This window comes from Ptychodera flava, chromosome 4, assembly GCF_041260155.1.
Source record: "Ptychodera flava strain L36383 chromosome 4, AS_Pfla_20210202, whole genome shotgun sequence".
NCBI classification, from domain to species: Eukaryota; Metazoa; Hemichordata; class Enteropneusta; family Ptychoderidae; genus Ptychodera; species Ptychodera flava.
Window position 1 is genome coordinate 31,942,097 of NC_091931.1, and position 20,279 is coordinate 31,962,375.

General features: G+C 38.8%; 3 protein-coding genes across 8 annotated transcripts; all 3 read right to left on the reverse strand.

Moving 5' to 3' along the window:
* Nucleotides 1-774: 774 nt before the first annotated feature.
* Nucleotides 775-6,921, reverse strand: LOC139131504 (histamine N-methyltransferase-like). 2 transcript variants are annotated; one of them, XM_070697587.1, is made up of 6 exons: nt 6,877-6,921; nt 4,093-4,366; nt 3,391-3,563; nt 2,588-2,738; nt 1,773-2,091; nt 775-1,154 (listed from the first exon to the last, which is right to left on the reverse strand). In XM_070697587.1, exons 2-6 carry the CDS (start codon nt 4,295-4,297, stop codon nt 959-961), a joined length of 1,044 nt encoding a protein of 347 aa, XP_070553688.1. In that variant the 5' UTR covers nt 4,298-4,366; nt 6,877-6,921; the 3' UTR covers nt 775-958. The 2 variants fall into 2 exon arrangements, with proteins under 2 accessions (XP_070553688.1, XP_070553689.1); XM_070697588.1 differs by having other exon boundaries at nt 6,776-6,895.
* Nucleotides 6,922-8,727: 1,806 nt separating this feature from the next.
* Nucleotides 8,728-13,269, reverse strand: LOC139131505 (histamine N-methyltransferase-like). 3 transcript variants are annotated; one of them, XM_070697590.1, is made up of 5 exons: nt 13,174-13,269; nt 11,993-12,267; nt 11,317-11,489; nt 10,706-10,856; nt 8,728-10,168 (listed from the first exon to the last, which is right to left on the reverse strand). In XM_070697590.1, the coding sequence occupies exons 2-5, from the start codon at nt 12,195-12,197 to the stop codon at nt 9,828-9,830; spliced, it is 870 nt and encodes a 289-aa protein (XP_070553691.1). In that variant the 5' UTR covers nt 12,198-12,267; nt 13,174-13,269; the 3' UTR covers nt 8,728-9,827. The 3 variants fall into 3 exon arrangements, with proteins under 3 accessions (XP_070553691.1, XP_070553690.1, XP_070553692.1); XM_070697589.1 differs by having other exon boundaries at nt 13,118-13,175; XM_070697591.1 differs by lacking the exon at nt 13,174-13,269 and adding an exon at nt 13,078-13,166.
* A 594-nt stretch (nt 13,270-13,863) lies between these two features.
* LOC139131506 (histamine N-methyltransferase-like) lies at nt 13,864-20,252 on the reverse strand. Of its 3 annotated transcripts, none has more exons than XM_070697592.1 (4): nt 20,095-20,252; nt 16,913-17,103; nt 15,902-16,237; nt 13,864-14,787 (listed from the first exon to the last, which is right to left on the reverse strand). In XM_070697592.1, exons 2-4 carry the CDS (start codon nt 17,097-17,099, stop codon nt 14,435-14,437), a joined length of 876 nt encoding a protein of 291 aa, XP_070553693.1. In that variant the 5' UTR covers nt 17,100-17,103; nt 20,095-20,252; the 3' UTR covers nt 13,864-14,434. The 3 variants fall into 3 exon arrangements, with proteins under 3 accessions (XP_070553693.1, XP_070553694.1, XP_070553695.1); XM_070697593.1 differs by lacking the exon at nt 20,095-20,252 and adding an exon at nt 19,871-19,986; XM_070697594.1 differs by lacking the exon at nt 20,095-20,252 and having other exon boundaries at nt 16,906-17,042.
* Nucleotides 20,253-20,279: the final 27 nt, after the last annotated feature.

Genomic DNA, 20,279 nt, shown 5'->3' on the forward strand with positions numbered 1-20,279 from the left:
AAAGTTACGCGCCCGAAGGGCGCGCCGAAAAATACAACTCAATGATGAAATTTGTGGCTGACACTAGCATTTTATAGGCAATGATGAGCCTGTTTCAAATTCAAAAACACACTGACCCCCCTATTGGGCATTTCAAAACATGGTGACCCCCCCCTATCACCAAAGTCAAAAACAGGGTGACCCCCCCCCATGAATCCACCGCCCCCCCAGGCTGAAGAAACTGACCAGTCCCTTATTCTAACAATGACGTAGTTGACTTTGGACTTCGATTTCGTAAATGTGATGTCCATGCAGTGAGTTTGGGTTGGCGCCTTATAATGCATCTTCGCCCGCCTGCGGTCGATATCCGCATTTATTAGCGATATTTATCTGTTTTGACTTGACCAAAGTTGGCAAAACTTGCTATGTACATTAAAGATACTAGATACAAGATTATTGAAAGTCATTTGACATTTTTTTCAGCCAATTCCCAATATGCATATTTAATGAACCTTCCAAATTAGGGATATATATGGCATTTACTTGATAAAATTTGGCGAAACATGCTGTGTACATTGATCATTATACCAGGTTATAACAGTATTGAAAGTCATTTTGCATTTTCATGTCAGCTAATTCATAATTTGCATAAATAGCTAACAAGCTTTCACGGTTTGCATATAGAGCTTGAAGGACTTGACCAAAGGTAATTACACATGCTATATTGTGATACAATGACAGTACTCAAAGAAATTAATTATTTTTATTTCAGCTAATTACATATTTGAATACTTAATGACCTTTAGAATTGATCTGTGGTGAAATTCATTGTGTTGATCATAACCCTTTAAATGTAGCAAAGCATGTAGCAAAGGTTCAAACTTGCACATAAATGCAATATATAATGAAACACGTGAGCATTTTCAGTTCATATCTGAGTTGTCAACTGTTAGTAGTTCATTACACATTGTCGACAGATTCAAAACGACGATGCACTAAATCTATTCCTTTCTCGTTGTTTCCTCCTCTCAGGGTATGATACTTCAAGAGTTTTTACTTTGGACCTGTTATGATCATTTCCTTCTCTCCATTGGTGCAAAAACACTTTCACGTTATTGCCATAATATTTTTTTTTCATTCTGTCGTCCGCTAAGGCAATGTCCTTCGGTAGGGGTCTGAAAATGATATATATGTTAGACATTCTAGATGATGGCGATAAAAGCTGAAAAACTGAAAACGACCTTTTTGAATTGAATTGAATCGATGAAGTGATATTACAGAGAAATTACAGTTGGGCTTTGATACCTACCATGTCGCCAAACACGGGCATGTGGTCGACATGAACTTGTACTGGCGTTTTTAACAATCGTAAGTCCTTGCATTTCTTTTCTTTGTTGATTAATTTACCACCTCTCGTTATATCCGAATAGCAAATCCGAGTAACAATGATTTACTCTGACGGCTATAAGAATTGTGGATATTTAACCAATGATATCATTCTTTCCATCGGCTTGGCATGCACATACAAAGCTGTTAACATTTCTGTAACATTTCAATTCGTAGTCGGCGAAACTATCATGTCAACCACCTTCACCCTCAAAAATCATAGGATCCGAAGCATACCAGAAGATTTTCTTTTCAACTGGTAAACTGGGAAAAATGTAAAACCAATCTTTATTGCCTCTCTAATACATGGATACATTGTAATTTCGAAAGTGAAAATGATATTATCATCCTTACATGCATCCCTTTGGCATTTTTAGCACATTGTTATTTTTTTTTGAATTACGTACATATCAAATCCAAATGTCGCATATATCTTGTCATTTTCTGTTTTTGAACAAGATTCCAAAACATCAAGCACTTTCTTCTTGACGTCACTGCCAGCTCTTTTTCCAAACTCGGGCACGATAGTGACCATTTCGAGCAACAGCTCCCCCTGTCGACTGGAATCGTCAAAACAGTTGGTCACATCGATGCGGTAAGGGATCAACTTTTGTGTATAGTTGAGGTGATTTCTTTCCAACACCTGGCGCACATCAGCTGAAAACTTCAGTTGTACTTTTTGCAATTCGGCAACGATGGGTTCGCAGAGACGTGTTGGCGTCTCATCTGATAAGAACCAAGAAATTTAAGAAACAAGTATTATATTATAAATAAAAATTCTTCGGATTCTTGCAGTAATTAGTAATCTTTTTTGTTACAGTTGGAGAGAGAGAGAGAGAAGAGAGAGAGAGAGAGAGAGAGAGAGAGAGCGGCATACACATATAATGATGTTCCAAATAAAAATAGTGAAAAAGTCAACCTTTGCCTGCTTGTTTACAAACCGCTATAAAAGTTGTAATCGGTACGCCAATACGATAAATTGATCTAAGAATCTAAATACACATGAATCCAATGCATGAAGACAATATAATATTAACCAGGGAACACAAGGTACAAGCCTGATGCAACGCTGACTTCCGTACCGATGCTGTAAGTGGGGATATTACCAGGCCAAAATACCGGTAGGGCCTAACTCTGCAAAGAATGAGATCACAGATGCGCATTTCTGTAGTATCAGCATATGCTGTATAAAACGGGAACTATTGATTTTTGTCTACTTTACCTGCTGCCAATGTGATGACCATGACTGACCCTTTCTCCATCTCGTTGTCATGGTAATGCATTATGGTCTTTTCAATGTCATCGACGACAATTATCATTTGCAGCAATGTAATCAGATGAAATTTCTTGTCGGCTGCTACATTCGGTCGTTTCTGAAATCAAAGCATCTATGATAACACCCCCTAACAATGTAAGGCAGAGAGCATGTAATTATAGGCATACGAAATAAATGAAAATGCGAATTTTAGGTTGTATGCGCCTCGAAAATGAAAGACTTCAACTTTTGCTCAAATTACCCTCGAGGAATCTTTCAACTATCCTCTTTCAAAGTCACGAATAAAAATTGGGGATCACCGAGCAAATTTTGGTACTAGAGAAACAAACCAAAGATTTATCGATATATGAAATTCAAAATGGCCGCCATCCCTGTGTTAACTCTATGAAGAAAAATACATTTTTTGATTTTCGGAAAACTAAGACGGTAAAAAAAGATTTCTTACACCAAGAGCTTTAAAATGAACCGCCACAAGTGGTAGATAAAAAAAAGAATTGAAAAATTTGGAGAGTCCGAATACATACATACATACATACATACATACATACATACATACATAATATATATATATATATATATATATATATATATATATATATATATATATATATATTTAAAGAGTCCGAATACATATATAAATATATATATATATATATATATATATATATATATATATATATATATATATATATATATATATATATATATATATATATATCATAAGCACGTCTCGTAGCATTCCAACTTACCTCGTATTCTTCCGTTGTTTGCTCCACGAATTCAAATGTGACACCGCCAAGGTCCCTCTCTTTCACCAAGTCCTTGAACTTTTGCTGTTCTCCAGCCATAGGCTCCACGCTCCTGCACACAACCTTGGGATGCTGTTTCAAAGTAACTTCCAGTAACTCGCAACATGCTTTGCCTTTTGCCAGTTAAAAAAGGAAACATGTCTTAGGAGTTTTTGAAATTTCTGTAAATTAATTTATCATATCAACTAGCAAGGTTCGAAACAGTGATGAATATTATTGTATCCATTCTAATTTCTTTGTTATTTTTCTTCAAAAAAATGTTTTACATTGGCACGTTTCCGAAGGGTTATTTCCCCACATTTCATTTAAAGAGTGTTTATTGCTTTTGTGGTGGCAAAATGTCAACCTTTCAGCTTGTGACATTCGCTTCTAATATGTAGGCAAGGTTGAGTTAAGGTTATTTCATGCATTTCAAAGAGGATGTCAGCTGTTTCGTATTTGAAGTTGGCGAGATGGGTGGGAAGTTATTCAATTAAGTCACTTTGCTAGCAAATTACATATGCCCTACTAATTCTGTTCTTTTGGAATACAAAAAAATCTGAGTGTCTACCTACATATCACGTACGTCAACGAAGACTACAAATTATTTGTTTTTGCGATTTCTAGATTTCTTTGCAAAGCGATTTGTCTGTCTTCACCTACCTTCGCCGGACCCAACATCAAGGTGACGAAGTCCATCCTCGTTCACAGGTAGCGTTATTTTCTTCAGCACATCCGTGGTAAAGTCATTCTCAATCCACGCTGAAAACCATCGCCTCTCGTCACTGCGCTTGTGCCATTCTTCTAACGACTCCTCGTACGATGGCCAACTGTCTAGTAACTCTGCGTTGGATTTATCTGACTCCATGGCAACGGGGGTGTTTGTGATATTGGGCGCCGTATGGGGTGTCGACTACTTTGGAAATGGTGGAAAGACCTATTGTAGAGCAAGCAAATATCGCGGTCTTGATAACCTATAAACCTTTAGTGATACGGTTCTGAAGGTCTCAAGGCATACTGGTGTAAAGTTTGCTATGTTTGCTATTTTCAAACAAACAGAGGATACGCTTATGACAATTTCAACCGACCAAGGATTGCTAGAGTATAATTATAAAGCTCATGGCTATGTGAACAAGTTGACATGGAGGGTGGAAATGAAAATGCTCCTCTGTGTGTATTTCCATGTATGTCAACACTATATATTTGGCCTATGAATTGGAGATATATATAATACAAACTTTTTCCAAGTACAAAGTGGTTTACTTTGTACTTGAAGTAATTTTGTGTTATTATTTATAACGCTCTGCTTTAGCATCGAGCACTGTAATTTCCCACGAGGACATCAGTATGCTATCAGTGAGATTAGACAACATTTGTAGCATGCAATGTTTGTTCGGCGACAAAACCAGAATTCATGCACGCAGCTCTGGAGTGCATATTTCGTAGATGTAAATCCACCGCGATACCCCGGGTCCGAAGTCTACGCTACCCCATATATCAGTCGCACATATCGCCATATATGGAAGGCGATAGTAAAATACGCCCTCGGGCGGCAAGTACGTGCCAGTGGAAACTACTAACCGGTGGACTTTGATATCCTGGGGGGGGGGCTTGGAAGATTTGGGGAAAAAAAAAGATGCCAGGTGGAGTTGCTCGAAAAAAAAAATCTGGCTTTAGGTGGCTCATGGAAAAAAAATTACGGACCATTGCGACTCGGAAAAAAAAAATCTTGGCAATTGTTCTATGCACACTGCAGCATCAATAAAAATCAAGCAGTAGCTCTAGAGTTTATAAAGCATAAACCATTTCAAGCTTGAGGAACAATAACTAAATATGAACAATTGTACAGTATACATGACCTTCTGATTAGAGGAAGTATGCTGAATTGAAATTGCTCACCAGTGTTTTCCAGAAATGTGTAAATCTGAATGTAAGGATTTGTCAAAATACCACAAGAAGAGAGACAGCCTGCAAACATTTTACTATTATCGTTTGCGCATAGAAAACTCATAACAATGAAAAAATGCGTAGAGACTCAATCCAATGCGTAATATTATTACGCATTGGATCGACTCTCTACACATTTTTTCATTGTTATGAGTTTTCTATATACGCATGTTTTATTCGTAAATGCGAACACTGTTATAGTGAATTATCTTACCAATGTTTTTCTTAACAAAAGCGAATGTGTTTTGATTAGAATTGAATGAGTTTGATGGTTTGGGGAAACTACTATGTGGTAATGAAGAATGGGAAATGGGCAATGAAATGAGCAGACAGCAGGTGATTTAAGATTAAATGTTACATCTTCACTGCAAATAAAACCATAAGTGTGTCATAAATAATACAAACAAAACAAAATCATGTTTGTTTGTTTTGTTGTATGTGAGCCACGTCTAAGACACACAACAAAAGTACTGTTTCAGTCAGTAAATGTCACCTCAGATGCCACCAGAGAAAACCATTTCCACTCCAAAATTTCATTTTTCGCCTTGCGAGAGGGGGGACACCCCCCTCTCGCGCTCTCCCCCCCTCGTTCGCTACGCTCACTCGCCACTCAGTCGCTTCGCTCCCTCGCAGTCCACCCGTCTACTTCTTAAATTACCCGGCTACTTTCAATGTAAGGACAACAATAACAAGTAAATGCCATAAATGTACATGATTTTACAAATATGTTTTTGTAAAGTGAATCAAAAATGTACATGTATTTACATATCTTTATTTAGTTTCTTGAATATAGTCTGTGTGCGATAGAACAGCATCTAGTTACTGGGTGTGAACAACCAAGCAAACAAACATTGCACCGAAATTTGGTAAAAAAAAAATATATCTCGAAGAAGGAAAGTGAAAAAAAAAAAGTTGCCAGCATATGCCCTGTAGAAAAAAAATAATTCATGGTGAAGCATGTGGGAAAAAAAATAATGGCTCTCCACCAATCTTCCAAGCCCCCCCCAGGATATCAAATGGTCCACTCTAACATTGTTTTTTTGACCCACAGAGAGTCCTATGGAAAATGCACATACCCGAAATTTAAGTTCTGTTAAATAAAATCTGATTGGCTGAAACTTGCAGGCTTTTGTACGCAGATAGATAGGCATGAACATTGACGTCTCAATGCTGCCACATATGGCCATATTTGCTGATGTTCATATAATCCTCCCAGACAAAGATAGCGCCATTCGAATACCTAACATTTTCATGAAGCTGCCAGCAATTTATGCAGGCTCACAAACATAACAGCCCGCAAACCCGGGTACGACATCGCGCGGTTGTAAACGGTAACCGAAAATCACGTTGCCTTCTCGTCCCCATAACCGCTACTGAGACAGAGTCAACGTTAACGTACCCGAGGATATCGCGGGCGTAAAATTGAGTAGCACTTATACCAGTAACTGTACATGTACTGTTTCGTGAATCACCTCATTTCTGCAACTGCTGTAACCTTACCTGGACGCGTACGGTGATGCTTCGGCTGTTGTAGTTACCCGGAGCGCATGCGCGTATTCTAGTTGACCCGTCATTTAATTTGTTTGATCTCGAATGAGGTGATTCACGAAACTGCACACGTACAATTACTGATATATGTGGTACTCAGTTTTACGCTTGCGATGTTTTAAGTACGTTAACGTTGACTTGCCGGGTCTCTACAGGATCAGAGGATAGCCCACTTAGCTCATTACTTTCTTTACCTAAAACGTCCTCCCCAGACTGGGGGGAGTAAATGTGAAAGTGCAAAAGTCTTACGACAATATTAATCTTAAAGGTATACTGTCACCTGTTCCAATTTTGCCACAGTTACCATGGAAAGAGAAAATCTAACCAATCACAGATTTTAAGCGGGTGGCCGCTTTTTAAAAACAGCGCCCTCACATGGGCATTTTGAATACCAAGGAACGCCCCTTTGACCATATATGGACATTTTTAGATTACAGGTGACTGTATACCTTTAATGAAACAGGTTGTTGAAAGTTCAAAGTGCTGAAAGGTTCAGACATGCATAATATAATTAACCTTGAAGGATTGCGTATTTATTAACTTTTTTATTTATTTATTTGTTACAACCCTTTTAAAGCAAGTGTTCACTAAAAAACAACAGGAGCAGTAAATTAAACTGGGCACTGGAAATGCAAATCAAAAGTTACAGAAGAGCTAGCTGAAAAAAAATATTAACAAAGAAAAGAAACCATTATGCTTATATAAGTGACAGCAAAATTAGGGGGTCAACTTCAGTTGGCAAACTTGGAGATGGCGAACCTTCTTTTCACTGCAAAAAGGGGTCCAAGTTGAATGTTTTGCGAAACAGGGGTGACAATCCCCGCACGTTTTTGTAGTCTTATAGTCATTAACTATGTTTCGCCACATAAATATCAAAATTGACTTTTATCACGCTGTAAACGTCAAATATTCTGAACTGACAAATATTATAAGGTTATTCACAAAATACCGGGATTTATGTCCGAGTACATCGTGCAGCGGAGGTATTGTCCGAGACGCGTAGCGTCGAGGACAATACCGTAGCGTACGATGTACGAGGACATAAATCCCGGTATTTTGTGAATAACCTTATTATTATACACCTTTTTAGTCCAACTTTACTTGAAAAAAGTCAAAATTTAGGCGTTTTTGGATGCTTCTGCACTGAGCGATCGCGAGCAGACTTGGAACGCGTTCAGCGCGTCCGCTAAGCGCACAGAATGAAATTTCAACCCGCGCTGCGCAGTGTGCGTGGTAGAAATTTTACGTCTGCAGCATAATTTCACTTAAATTCCCCGGTTTTGGACTAACAATGATTTGCTTTGTGAAGTACTGAATGTTAAGAAGTATTTGTTGTTGTAAAAATGTAAAATATTCTCTTCTTTTTCCTCGCGTTGACGTAAAGGTGTTTTGAGGTCAAAGGTCAAATAGCGTCCAATAACACCTAAAGTTATTGTACTCCGCGTCAAAGTTATTGGACTCCGCGTCCTCTGATACCGAAACTTACTGTACGACGAAACTCCATAGGTTACAGACGTAGGTGTATAATAATATATATTAGATGATATTATTTGTTGCTAGTTTAACTGCTTCTTTCTTTAACTCAAACGGACCGTTCCTTTCCATGACAAGACTATGCTTTCAGTTTAGTACCGTTTTCCAGATGTCTGCAATTGTTTATCATATCAACCAACCAATCAATCGATGAATGTCCTATCAATTTTAGTTGCTTTAAAAAAAAAGAACTTCGTCGTTACTTGGTCCGAGTATTTATTGTTACTCTTTCATAATCTCAAATCTTCATCGTCACTTTCAAACTACAACTTTTTTTTTGAAAAAGATAAATTTATTTCAACATAGTCGCAAACAAAACACATCTACATAACTGTGAATGCATTAAAATTACAATGCAACTTGTCTGAAAAACCCCAAATAATTACCTGTTTAATTACAAACTACAACTCGCCACCTATAGTCTGTGGAAAAGCGCCCTCTAAAGCATGACAAGTGTAACCTTCGATCTGAGGTCAGACGTGTACCCCTCATACATCGTAGGCGATAGAGTTGTTTTGTTTGTTGAATAACAATACGCATTCTATACACAGTGCAATGTAATCGTTAACGAAACAATAATGTCTGAAATTTTGTTGTCAACACTGATATTGGTCTTTTCACACAAACAGGAGTATTGACAAGTTCAAGACAGGGAATTTTAAGATGTATATATTTTTTTCAAAGTAACGAGAATATTTTCGTTCAGTTGACCGCTAGGCAATGTCCCTTGGTGGAGTTGTGAAAATGGTATATAGATGTTAAACATTCTATGATGATAGCGATAAAAGCTGAAAGACTGAAAACGACTTTTTGTTGTTTTAAATTGAACTGTATGAATCAACTTGAGATTGCAGGGAAAGTACAGTTGGGCTTGGAAACCTATGTCGCCAAACATTGGCGTGTGGTCGACGTGAACTTGTACTGGCGTTTTGTAGGAAACACATCTATGAAAGAACAATCATAAGCCCTCGCATTTCTTTTCTTTGTTGGTTAATTTACCACCTTTCGTTATATCCGAATAGCAAATCTGAATAACATTTTACTCTGACGATTACAAGAATTGTTGATAATTTAACTCACATCACTATTCTTCCAAATAGTATTGGCCTGCCCGTACAAAGTTGTAAACATTCGTAACATTCCTGTAACGTTCCAATTCGTTGTCGGCTTAACTGTTGTTTCAAGCAATTTTACTGGCAAAAACCATAGGACCTGAAGCATACCAGAACATTTCCTTTTCAACTGGTAAACTATAAATATGTAAAACCAATCCTTATAACATCTCTGATACGTGGTTACATAGTAATTTCGAAAGTAAAAATGATATTATCCTTACAGGTACCCCATCGGTAATTTTTAGCACGTCAAGTTTACGATTTGTGAATAATGTACGTATCAAATCCAAATGTTGCGTATATCTTGTCATTTTCTGTCTTTGAACGAGATTCCAAAACATCAAGCACTTTCTTCCTGACGTCACTGCCAGCCCTTTTTCCAAACTCGGGCACGATAGTGATCATTTCGAGCAACAGCTCCCCCTGTCGACTGGAATCGTCAAAACAGTTGGTCACATCGACGCGGTAAGGGATAAACTTTTGTGTATAGTTGAGGTGATTTCTTTCCAACACCTGGCGCACATCACCTGAAGACTTCAGCTTTACTTTTTGCAATTCGCCAACGATGGGTTCGCAGAGACGTGCTGGCGACTCATCTAATAAGAACCAAGAAATTTAAGAAAACAAAGTATTACTTTATATATAAAAATGGTGTTTCCGGCGGATTCTTGCATTAGTTAATGTTTGTTGTTGTTATTGAGAGAGAGAGAGAGAGAGAGAGAGAGAGAGAGAGAGAGAGAGAGAGAGAGAGAGAGAGAGAGAGAGAGAGAGAGAGAGAGAGAGAGAGAAACACACACACAGAGCGGCATTCATATGTAATGATATTCCAAATAAAAATAGTGAAAAAGTCAACATTTGCCTTCTTGTCTACAAACCGCTATAAAAGTTATTACGTAATCGGGTACGCCGATGAATTGTTCTAAGAATCTAAATACATCATGAAATTGATGCCAATCACACATGAATCCAATGTATGAAGACAGTATATATGGTATTAACCATGGAACACATGGTACAAGACCGATACGCTGACTACAGTACCGATGCTGTAGGTGGGGAGTATTACCAGGCCAAATAGGGCCTAACTCTGCGCATTTCTATGTTATCAGCATATGGATTTCTGTCGACCTTACCTGCTACCAATGTGATGACCATGATCGACCCTTTCTCCATCTCGTTGTCATGGTAATGCATAATGGTCTTTTCAATGTCATCGACGACTATTATCATTTGCAGCAATGTAACCAGATGAAATTTCTTGTCGGCGGCTACATTCGGTCGATTCTGAAATCAAAACCGCTTTGATAACACCCCCAAACAATGCATGGCAGAGAGCAAGTAATTAGGCATACGAGGCGCATACTACCTTACCTTCGCACGTTCATTTATTTCGGAAACGAAAGATTTAAACTTTTGTACGAATTTTCCTTAAAAATCTTTCAACTATCCTCAAGCTCTTTCCAAGTCACGAATAAAATTGGAGATTATCGAGCAAATTTTGGTACTAGAGAAACAAACCGAAGATCTACCGATATCTGAAATTCAAAATGGCCGCCATCCCTGTGTTAACTCTATTGAGAAAAATAAAATTTTCGATTTTCGAAAAACTAAGACGGTGAAAAGTTTTCTTACACCAAGAGCTTTAAAATGAACCCCAACAAGTGGTAGATAAAAAAATTGAAAAAGTTGGAGAGTTCGAATATATATATATGACCTAAGCACGTCTCGCAGCATTCCAACTTACCTCGTAATCTTCCGTTCTTTGCTCCATCCATTCAAATGAGATACCGTCAAGGTCCCTCTCTTTCACCAAGTCCTTGAACTTTTGCTGTTCTCCAGCCATAGGCTCCACGCTTCTGCACACAATCTTGGGATGCTGTTCCAAAGTAACTTCCAGTAACTCGCAACATGCTTTGCCTTTTGCAAGTTAAAATAGGAAACATGTCTCAGGAGTTTTTTGAAATTTTCTGTAAATGAATTTAATAATATCAACCAGCAGGGTTCGAAACAGAGATGAATGTTATTGTACCCATTAGTATATTTGTTATTTTTCTCCAAACGAAGGGATATTTCCCCAGATTTCATCTACGACAGTTTATTGCTTTAGTGGTGGCAAATGTCATCTTTTTCAGCTTCACATTCGTTTTCTAATATATAGGCAAGGTTGAGTTAAGGTTATTTCATGCATTTCAAAAGAAGATGTTAACAATTTCGTATTTTAAGTCTGCAAGATGGGTGGGAAGCTATTCAATTAAGTCATTTTCCAGCAAATTACATGTATATATGCCCCACTAATTCTGTTCTTGTCGAATAAATACAACGATTCCGAGTGTTGACCTAAATATCAACGAAGACTACAAATTACTTATTTTTGCGATTTCCAAATTTCTTTGCAAAGCGAATTGTCTGTCTTCACCTACCGTCGCCGGACCCAACATCAAGGTGACGAAGTCCATCCCCGTTCGCACGTAGAGCTATTTTCTTCAGCACATCCGTGGTAAAGTCATTCTGTATCCACGCTGAAAACCCTCGTGTCTCTTCACTGCGCTTGCGCCATTCTTCTAACGACTCCTCGTACGATGGCCAACTGTCCAGTAACTCTTCGTTGGATTTATCTGACTCCATGGCAACGGGGGTGCTTGCGATATTGGACGCCGTACGGGATGTCGGCTACTTTGTGAAATGGTGGAAAGACCTATTGTAGTAGAGCAAGCAAATATCGCAGTCTTGATAACCTATAAACCTTGAGTGATACGGTTCTGAAGGTCTCAAGGCAAACTGGTGTAAAGTTTGCTGTGGTTGATATTTTCAAACAAACAGAGGATACGCTTAGGACAACTTAACCAACCGACCAAGGATTGCTAGGGTATAATTAAAAAGCTCATGGCTGTGTGAACAAGTTAACATGGAGGGTGGAAATGAAAAAGTTCCTCTGTGTGTGTGTTTCCACACATGTCAACACGAATTGGAGGTCTCTCTCTCTCTCTCTCTCTCTCTCTCTCTCTCTCTCTCTCTCTCTCTAATATATAAATATATATGGCTAGGCAGACATATATAGAATATATCAGACAATAAATCGGAGAAAATGCGATCAGTGACATTAGACAACATTTGCAGTGTGCAATGTTTGTCCCGCGACAAAACGAAAATTCATGCACACAGCTCTGGAGTGCAAAGTTCATAGTTGTAAATCCACTGCAATTGTAAATGTTGGTCCTAAGTCTACGCTGCCATACATTGACGTCTATAGCAATACTGCCACATATGGCCATATTTGCTGATGTTCATATAATCCTCCAAGACAAAGATAGCACCACTCGAATATGTAACATTTGAAGCTGCTAGCAATTTATGCAGGCTCAGAGACATAACAACCCGCAAACTTTGGATTTGGGTACGGAATCGCGCGGTTGTAAATAGTAACTGAAAGTTGGCTTCTCGTACGAGAAGCCAACTTGATCTCGTCCCCATAACCGCTACTGAGACAAAGTCAACGTTAACATACTTGACAAAATCGCAAGCGTAAAGTTAAGTGCAACTTTTACTAGTAATTGTACATGTACTGTTTCGTGAAATCACCTTATTCCAGCAACTACCTTACCTTGACACGCGTACGGTGATGCTTCCGGTTTTGTAGTTACCCGGAGCGCATGCGCGCATTCTAGTTGACCCTTCATTTGAGGTGATTCATGAAACAGCACTAAGCGTAAAGTTGTACTCAGTTTTACGCTTGCGTTAACGTTGACTTGCCGGGTCTATACAAGATCAAAGGATGGCCAACTTAACTCAATACTTGTTACCTAAAACGTCCTCCCCAGAGTAAATGTGGAAGTGCAAAAGTCTGACGACGAATATTAAACGCGATTAGTAATGATAAACAGGTTGTTGGAAGTTCAAAGTGCTGACAGGTTTGAGATACAATTAATCCTGAAGGATTGCCAGTATAAGTGACTGCAAAATCATGGGGGACCAACTTCAGTTGGAAAACTGCGAGTTGGCTATCCTTCTTTTCACTGAAAAAAGGGTCCACTTGATTTTTTTAGTGTTGAAAATGTTCTGGAAAACAGGGGTGACAATCCCCGAGCGTTTTCGTAGTCTGTGTTTCGCCACATCATTTTGTAAACGTCAAATATTCTGACTGGTATCTATTATTTGTTGCTAGTTTAACTGCTTCTTTAATTCAAACGGACAATTCCTTTCCATGACTGTGCCTTCAGAACCGTTTTGATATGTCTGCAATTGTTTTTCATATCAATCAATCAATCATTCAATCAATCAATCAATCAATCAATCAATGTCATATCAACTTTATTTGCTTTACAAAAAAAAAACTGTTATTCATCATTACCGGGTATACGTATTTATCGTTACTCTTTCATATCCTAAATCTCTATCGTCACTTTCAAACTACAACTGTGGCAAAAGCGCCCTCTAAAGTATGACAAGTCAGACGTAGTAATCGCTTATAAATCGTAGGTGATAGAGTTGTTTTGTTTTGTTGAATAATGATACGCATTCTATACACAGTGCAATGTAATCGTTAAACGAAACAATAATGTCTGAAATTTTGTTGTCAACACTGAAATTGGTCTTTCACACAAACGGGAGTATTGACAAGTTCAAGACTGGGAATTTTAGGATGTATATTTTTTCAGAATAACGAGACAATGTTTTATAAACGCAACAAAAACTAATGAAAAATACATAAAAAGGTTACAGCTGTCGGGGATTTGATTTTTCAGCTACGTGAGCTGGTATCGTACTAGGTTTCAATTTCGAATCAGATCAAGAAACGACAAAATTTTCTCGACGACAAGACTTTGACATTGTTGCATATATTTATGTGCCTGAGGAATTGGGATCTATTCTTTCACGATCACAATATCTTCGTCGCCTGATTCAAAGTACAACTTGCCATCAACTGTACGGCAACACTGCTCTCTCAGGTACAACAACAATTCGTCGACGACGTCTTTCGGTACGTTCTTCCTGACGTCGACTATTTGGAGAATGAAATCAAGAATCTCGTTGCCGTCTTTGGAATCTTCTTTGAAGCATTCGTCAACCTCTACATCATCCTTTCTCTGGAGGATTTTCATTTTCAAGGCCGGCATTCTCTGCTGCAGTATCCCTCGTAACTCTATGGAGCCATAACACGGAGCCGCACGACGGCCTACGTGTCTTTCCACCTCCTTTAGAAGTTTCTCCCAAGCACCTTAGATAAAGACGAAAGTGGACCAGATTCTTTGTGGAAAAAGGTCTGCGTGAGGTTTATCATAAAAATAAGTATGGGACATATTGCGTAAATAAACCTCAGAAAGGATCATATAAATTGTCCAGAGGAGACAAATGTCATGTATTTAATAAACTCTAGATATTTCGTATGCATAAGTAATTTTCTCAGGAGAGGTCAAATAATCAATGCGTTTAACAGTTTCTCGTGATCAATGACACACTAAAAACCAAAACACATTTGAACAATTGTAAGGGTTAGAGAATTCCAAGGCCAACTTTCAAATTATTCTTAACTGTTTCTTTACATTTAGCTGGTTGGGGTATTTTCGAACTTTACATTCAGAAAATGAAAAATTTATCTTGAGGTTGAATGCGTTTTGGGCCAGGAGACAGATATAAGAACTCTCAATTTTTTACAATTCTTTACTAATTTACCACTCCCGGCTCACTTTAAAGCTCTTGGATTGAGAAAACGTTTCACCATCCTAGCTTTTCCAAAATCGAAAATGTTATTTTCCCCACTGAGTTAACACAGGGATGACGGCCACTTTGAATTTTAAATATCGGTAAATGTTAGGTTATTCGTTTCTCTAGAACCAAAATTTGCATGGTAACCCATGATTTATATTCTTTATTTGTCAAGAGAATGATTGAAAGTTTCAAAGTTTTTAAGCTTATTTAATTAAGAGGCAAAAAATACACAAACACACCAAGAAAATGAAGCAAATTATTTGATAATTGTTTGCGTTTATCATCCTGGCATTCTATCCTGTTTTGTTCTCTCCTTTGCGAATTTTGGCTTTGTTTGGTTATCGCCTTTCTTTTCTGTATGTTTATCGTGTCCAGTACGATTACGTGTGATATAATCAACGGGGCAAAAGTCGCTATTTTCTTCTCGAAACATGCTGAAATACTGGTTTTGTCTACAGGTCAACAACAAAACCGTCTCTTTACATTTAGCAAATGATAAGTATTTTGACACTTTTGCAGTCATGTATCTTCATCATCTTTGTGATTTTACGCAAGAATTCCATGTATTGACATCTCAAAAAGGTCAGAAAAGAGCGACTTTGTCCCCTTAAAAAGGCACCTACCGGCACACATTATGTTGAACAATGTTCCTCCGTTCTTTAGAAGCTCGTAGAGGTCTACGAAGGTTTGGCCTGGGTCTGTGAAAAAGTATGCACAGTGCAGAGCAAGAATAATATCAAAGCACGTCTTCTCCCCAGCTTCTATTGCTTTCCTAAGATATGTCTGTAACGCCACTTGATAGAACGTAAATCTTACATTCTGCCATTCCCCGTTGTCCTGTTTAGACGAGACGAATTCTTTGAATTTATTAATCTCACTCTCAGAGGGCTCTATGACAACATAGTTGACAATCTCAACCCTTCTCAGCAGAGCATCAATGATCGGAATGTCCTTAGTACCTGTAAATTAAAAAAATGAATAAGTTTGATCTTAAATATTAAAAAAAATATGCGTTCAATGCATTTAAATGTATTCTAACAAAAAGGTTAATAAAATACAAACTGTTTTACTTTCCTCTAAACAAATATTGAACAATTAACAAAACAAAGCACTATAAAACAAACAAACTCAGAGGCAACGACGGTACGTTTCGATGTTGTTCCTAATGTACCACATTTCAATAAAAGCAAGAATAAGGCCATTAAGCACTCATGTATGATGTATGCACGCACGCATGAATGCAATGTCCATACATGCAGGAAATATATTATTTTCATGCATGCATGCATGCATACATACATACATACATACATACATACATACATACATACAAGTACGATTGACAAAGAGACAAACAGGTAGACAGATCGAGATAAAACACATACGGAGTGGAAATGGTTATATCATTCAAATGAACACAATTTTTTTTGTATATTATGCATGAGTCAAGATCATTGGACACAAACCGTTAGATAGAAGCTGGAAAGATTGTTTTTCTCTATCACTTATCCTAACCCATACGGCTCCCTAACTGACCGGTGGCTGATACTCTGCGATGTGATGGTCGTGTCCACTGATTTTAACTTTTGCCTAATTTCACTAATGGCTACCCTCTTCGTTTACATACCACGTACCATCTGATGTTCCAATGGAGAGCACTGACGTAGCAATACCCTTGCAGAAATCAAAATTCTGGAAGGTATTTTTCAATCTCCACTGTTGCTCTTCAATGAATGTGTGTCGTCTATACCTACTCTTCGTTCGATATCTTTTAAAATACTCATGTTCGTTATCCATCAGGAAGTCGACTTCAAGGGCCATTGTCCTGAAAATATAATTTATATAGAAATCGTACCAAACAACATGAGGTGACTATGCTAGGTGTGATAGTTAAATAATAACACATGAGAGTGAGGGCAATATAACGATTTATTGCCTGCCCAAGGGATGGTGGTCATGATCGAAATACTGATGATGCCCGAGCCGTAGGCGAGGGCATCATCAGTATTTCGATCATGACCACCAGCCCGAGGGCAGGCAAAAAATCGTTATATTGCCCAAGCTCTCATGTGTTATTATTTTTATTACACCGAACAAGCAAACATGCAAAGAAACAAAAACACAAAGACTTCTTCCAGTACAGTTCGCCTTCTGAGTCCGGACCTCAGCGTAAAATGTTGTCAGTGCCGAGTCTGGGGTTGCCGCTAAAGTTTGCCGATCTCCTAGGTGGCGTATCCAAATTTGTTGCTTGCATAGTCGCTGAACACAGAAATTGCATTCCTTGTTGCCATTTTCGTTCGTTTGCTGTTTACTTGCATCAAAATAACGTCTAAATGTGCCGGTGACAGCTCTGCATGACGTTTCGCAGCAATAAGTTGCCAACTGCAAAGTACAACAAGCGAACGACAATTTGTTTTGCGCAGAAAGGATGCGCAGTAAGTAAAATGACGTCATCCATGTAATATCAAATGCAGAGGGCATCATCAAGTTCACAGAGGGCATCATCACATTCGCAGAGGGCATCATTACGTTCTTTTACATGTCACGTGAGTCGTGTTTAACCAATGGCAGTGCACGCTGAATGAGTGAGGTGTAATAATTGAATATAGTTTTACTCTTTCTATGTAAGCCAATTTTCAACATCTTATCATTTCACTCTCGGTTTCTGACCATTATATTCAGCGAATGAAGAAGAGAAATCACATTTATAGCCAGGCGATCGGTTATCGAATCCCGATCAGGCATATCCATGCCAATACGCTCTGAATCCAATTTCTGAATGATACAACTTCACAGCGGCATCCAAACATCTGATACATTCATTGGAATGTGTGATTTTGTGTACAGCATTTGTTTCATGTTTTCATGGCTCTACTGTTCAGATCCTCCACACTTCACATGTTGTTAGACTGGCACTAGGTTTCATTAGTTGTACGCATTACGTCTTACTTTACTACCATGAAACTGAAAAACCGTTGGAGATCCATACTTGCCGGTTGAGATACTGGTCATTTTCTTATATTTCAATGAATTTTATGAAAATGACAAAGTCGGCCATTTTTCATGAACTTTGTTTGATGCAAGATAATACATATATTGTTTGACATGTTGAAAGATACTGAATGAATGGGTGACCATGCATATATTTGACCCCGGTTTTAGACAAATTAAATGAAACCATCGCGAAAATGAATTAATGGTCTTGACCATTAATTCATTTTCGCGATGGTTTCATGTGTCGTATGTGTCGTATGGCATGAACCCAGCGGCTGAATGGATGAATGGGAGCGATAAGACAAAGGCTTGATGATGTAGTGTCGTGTGCACACGTGGCTGATTGGCTGGGAAGGAGGATTGATAACAGTCATGGGTAGAAGAGCTGATTGGCCAAGGGGACGACGATGATGATGTAAGGAAGGCAGATAGCTAGGTGTAATCACAAAACACATCTGTGATAAAACACAGATTCCACTTTATGAATACACCACCGCTAAGTTGAGGGAAAGAGAGGAGGGTTTATTGCAAAAAGAAGAACGGAAACACCGACAAAGTATAGAATAAAGCACAAAATGAAACGGCAAATATAAAGCAGTAAAGGGCATAGAACTAGTGCCCTCGCAGATCTCAAACTAAGTACTATCAAAACTTACAATACAAAACAGTCAAAATAGAAGTAGCAAACTAACCTACAATAAAATATGAGCAAAATATATGGGAGAGGGCCCCTTCAGTCAAGCAACCAAGCAAAGGTCATTGGTGACCTTGGGGTCAAGGTCTGAATGACCTTGATGATGAATCCATCCTGAGAGGCCGAAATGTTGGAAAGGAGTTGAATTCCCGAGAAATGGGGGTCAGGATGGAATCCAAAGCCCAAACGAAGGAAGTATGACTGAAGTGACCCCCAAAAGGAGGGAAGGAATTGAGAATGATGTTGGTAAAGGGGTTCTTAACGGGTAGCGCTGAGCTGTTGCCGTAAAGAGGCACGTCGTTTACGACGATGTATTTTGCCTATCGTGGTAGGTCGCAGTGCGCCGGAGAGCCCGCACACGACTGAAGTTCAGTCTACTGGAAAGAGAGACCATGGCAGTATTGCGTGCCCTAGTACGCACAATCTTAGCGGACCTCTATTGGCAAGGAAGATTTCATGAATTTCAAGGAAATTATACAGAAATGTATAATCTGACCGGTCACGATCTGTGACCTGTGCGTTGTAAAAATAAGCTGTCACAGTCGGCAGAGGCAGCCACTTCAAGGCCACTACCAACACAACTGTATCTCTGACTTAGTCGAAGTTCGGAAACAAAATGGCTATCGCCGTTCGGAGAAAGATTTCGATGGCATCGATGGCTTCCACTATATCTCTAGATAACAGCCATCTGTGGTCTATTCCCCTCTGCGTCTATGCGCCCCATAGACGCGTGTACATATGCCTGAGAAGAAGAGGCATATGTTCACACGTCTATGGGGCGCATAGAGCACAGCCCTGCGTACAGGTCTGTGTTCCCGGCGTTATACGGCCTCCACCACATGTACGCAGGGCTACATAGACCAGAGCGGAATAGACCACATGTGACTGTGATCTAGATTCATACCAGCTATCCTCTTCACGTCAAAATTGATCTTCTGTGAGTTTGGTCCACGATTTCCGAAGTGACCCTTTCAGCTGCTTACCCTGAAAGCTTTTGTAGTAGTGGTCTCACCATGGATGTACAAAACTATTTTTGTATACATCCATGGTCTCATTCATCATGTTAATGTCACGAAATGTATGCTCCCCCTCCCCTCCCCCTGAGAAATGATCGCAAAATTCACTTACGCGTACACTCCATCAGCATGCAGCGGGTATAACAGCACGCCCTCGAGCTAAGACAAATACCCCAAGTTCAGGAAACACGACAACCTGCACTGTGCTCAATGTCGCAAAATTTGCATATGTTAATCATTTTACGCATGTGCATACATGTACAGCAAAGTACACGAATGTCCAAACTTGTAAGGCTG

Coding starts and splice junctions, on each gene's coding strand:
- LOC139131504 (XM_070697587.1), bottom strand. CDS start 4,297: ATGGAGTCAGATAAATCCAACGCAGAGTTACTAGACAGTTGGCCATCG. Junction 3,564..4,092: donor TGATGTTGGGTCCGGCGAAG/GTAGGTGAAGAC, acceptor AACTGGCAAAAG/GCAAAGCATGTTGCGAGTTA. Junction 2,092..2,587: donor GGTCATCACATTGGCAGCAG/GTAAAGTAGACA, acceptor GGTTCTTATCAG/ATGAGACGCCAACACGTCTC.
- LOC139131505 (XM_070697590.1), bottom strand. CDS start 12,197: ATGGAGTCAGATAAATCCAACGAAGAGTTACTGGACAGTTGGCCATCG. Junction 10,857..11,316: donor AAAGAACGGAAGATTACGAG/GTAAGTTGGAAT, acceptor TTTTGATTTCAG/AATCGACCGAATGTAGCCGC. Junction 10,169..10,705: donor GGTCATCACATTGGTAGCAG/GTAAGGTCGACA, acceptor GGTTCTTATTAG/ATGAGTCGCCAGCACGTCTC.
- LOC139131506 (XM_070697592.1), bottom strand. CDS start 17,099: ATGGCCCTTGAAGTCGACTTCCTGATGGATAACGAACATGAGTATTTT. Junction 16,238..16,912: donor CTCCATTGGAACATCAGATG/GTACGTGGTATG, acceptor TTTAATTTACAG/GTACTAAGGACATTCCGATC. Junction 14,788..15,901: donor GTTCAACATAATGTGTGCCG/GTAGGTGCCTTT, acceptor TCTTTATCTAAG/GTGCTTGGGAGAAACTTCTA.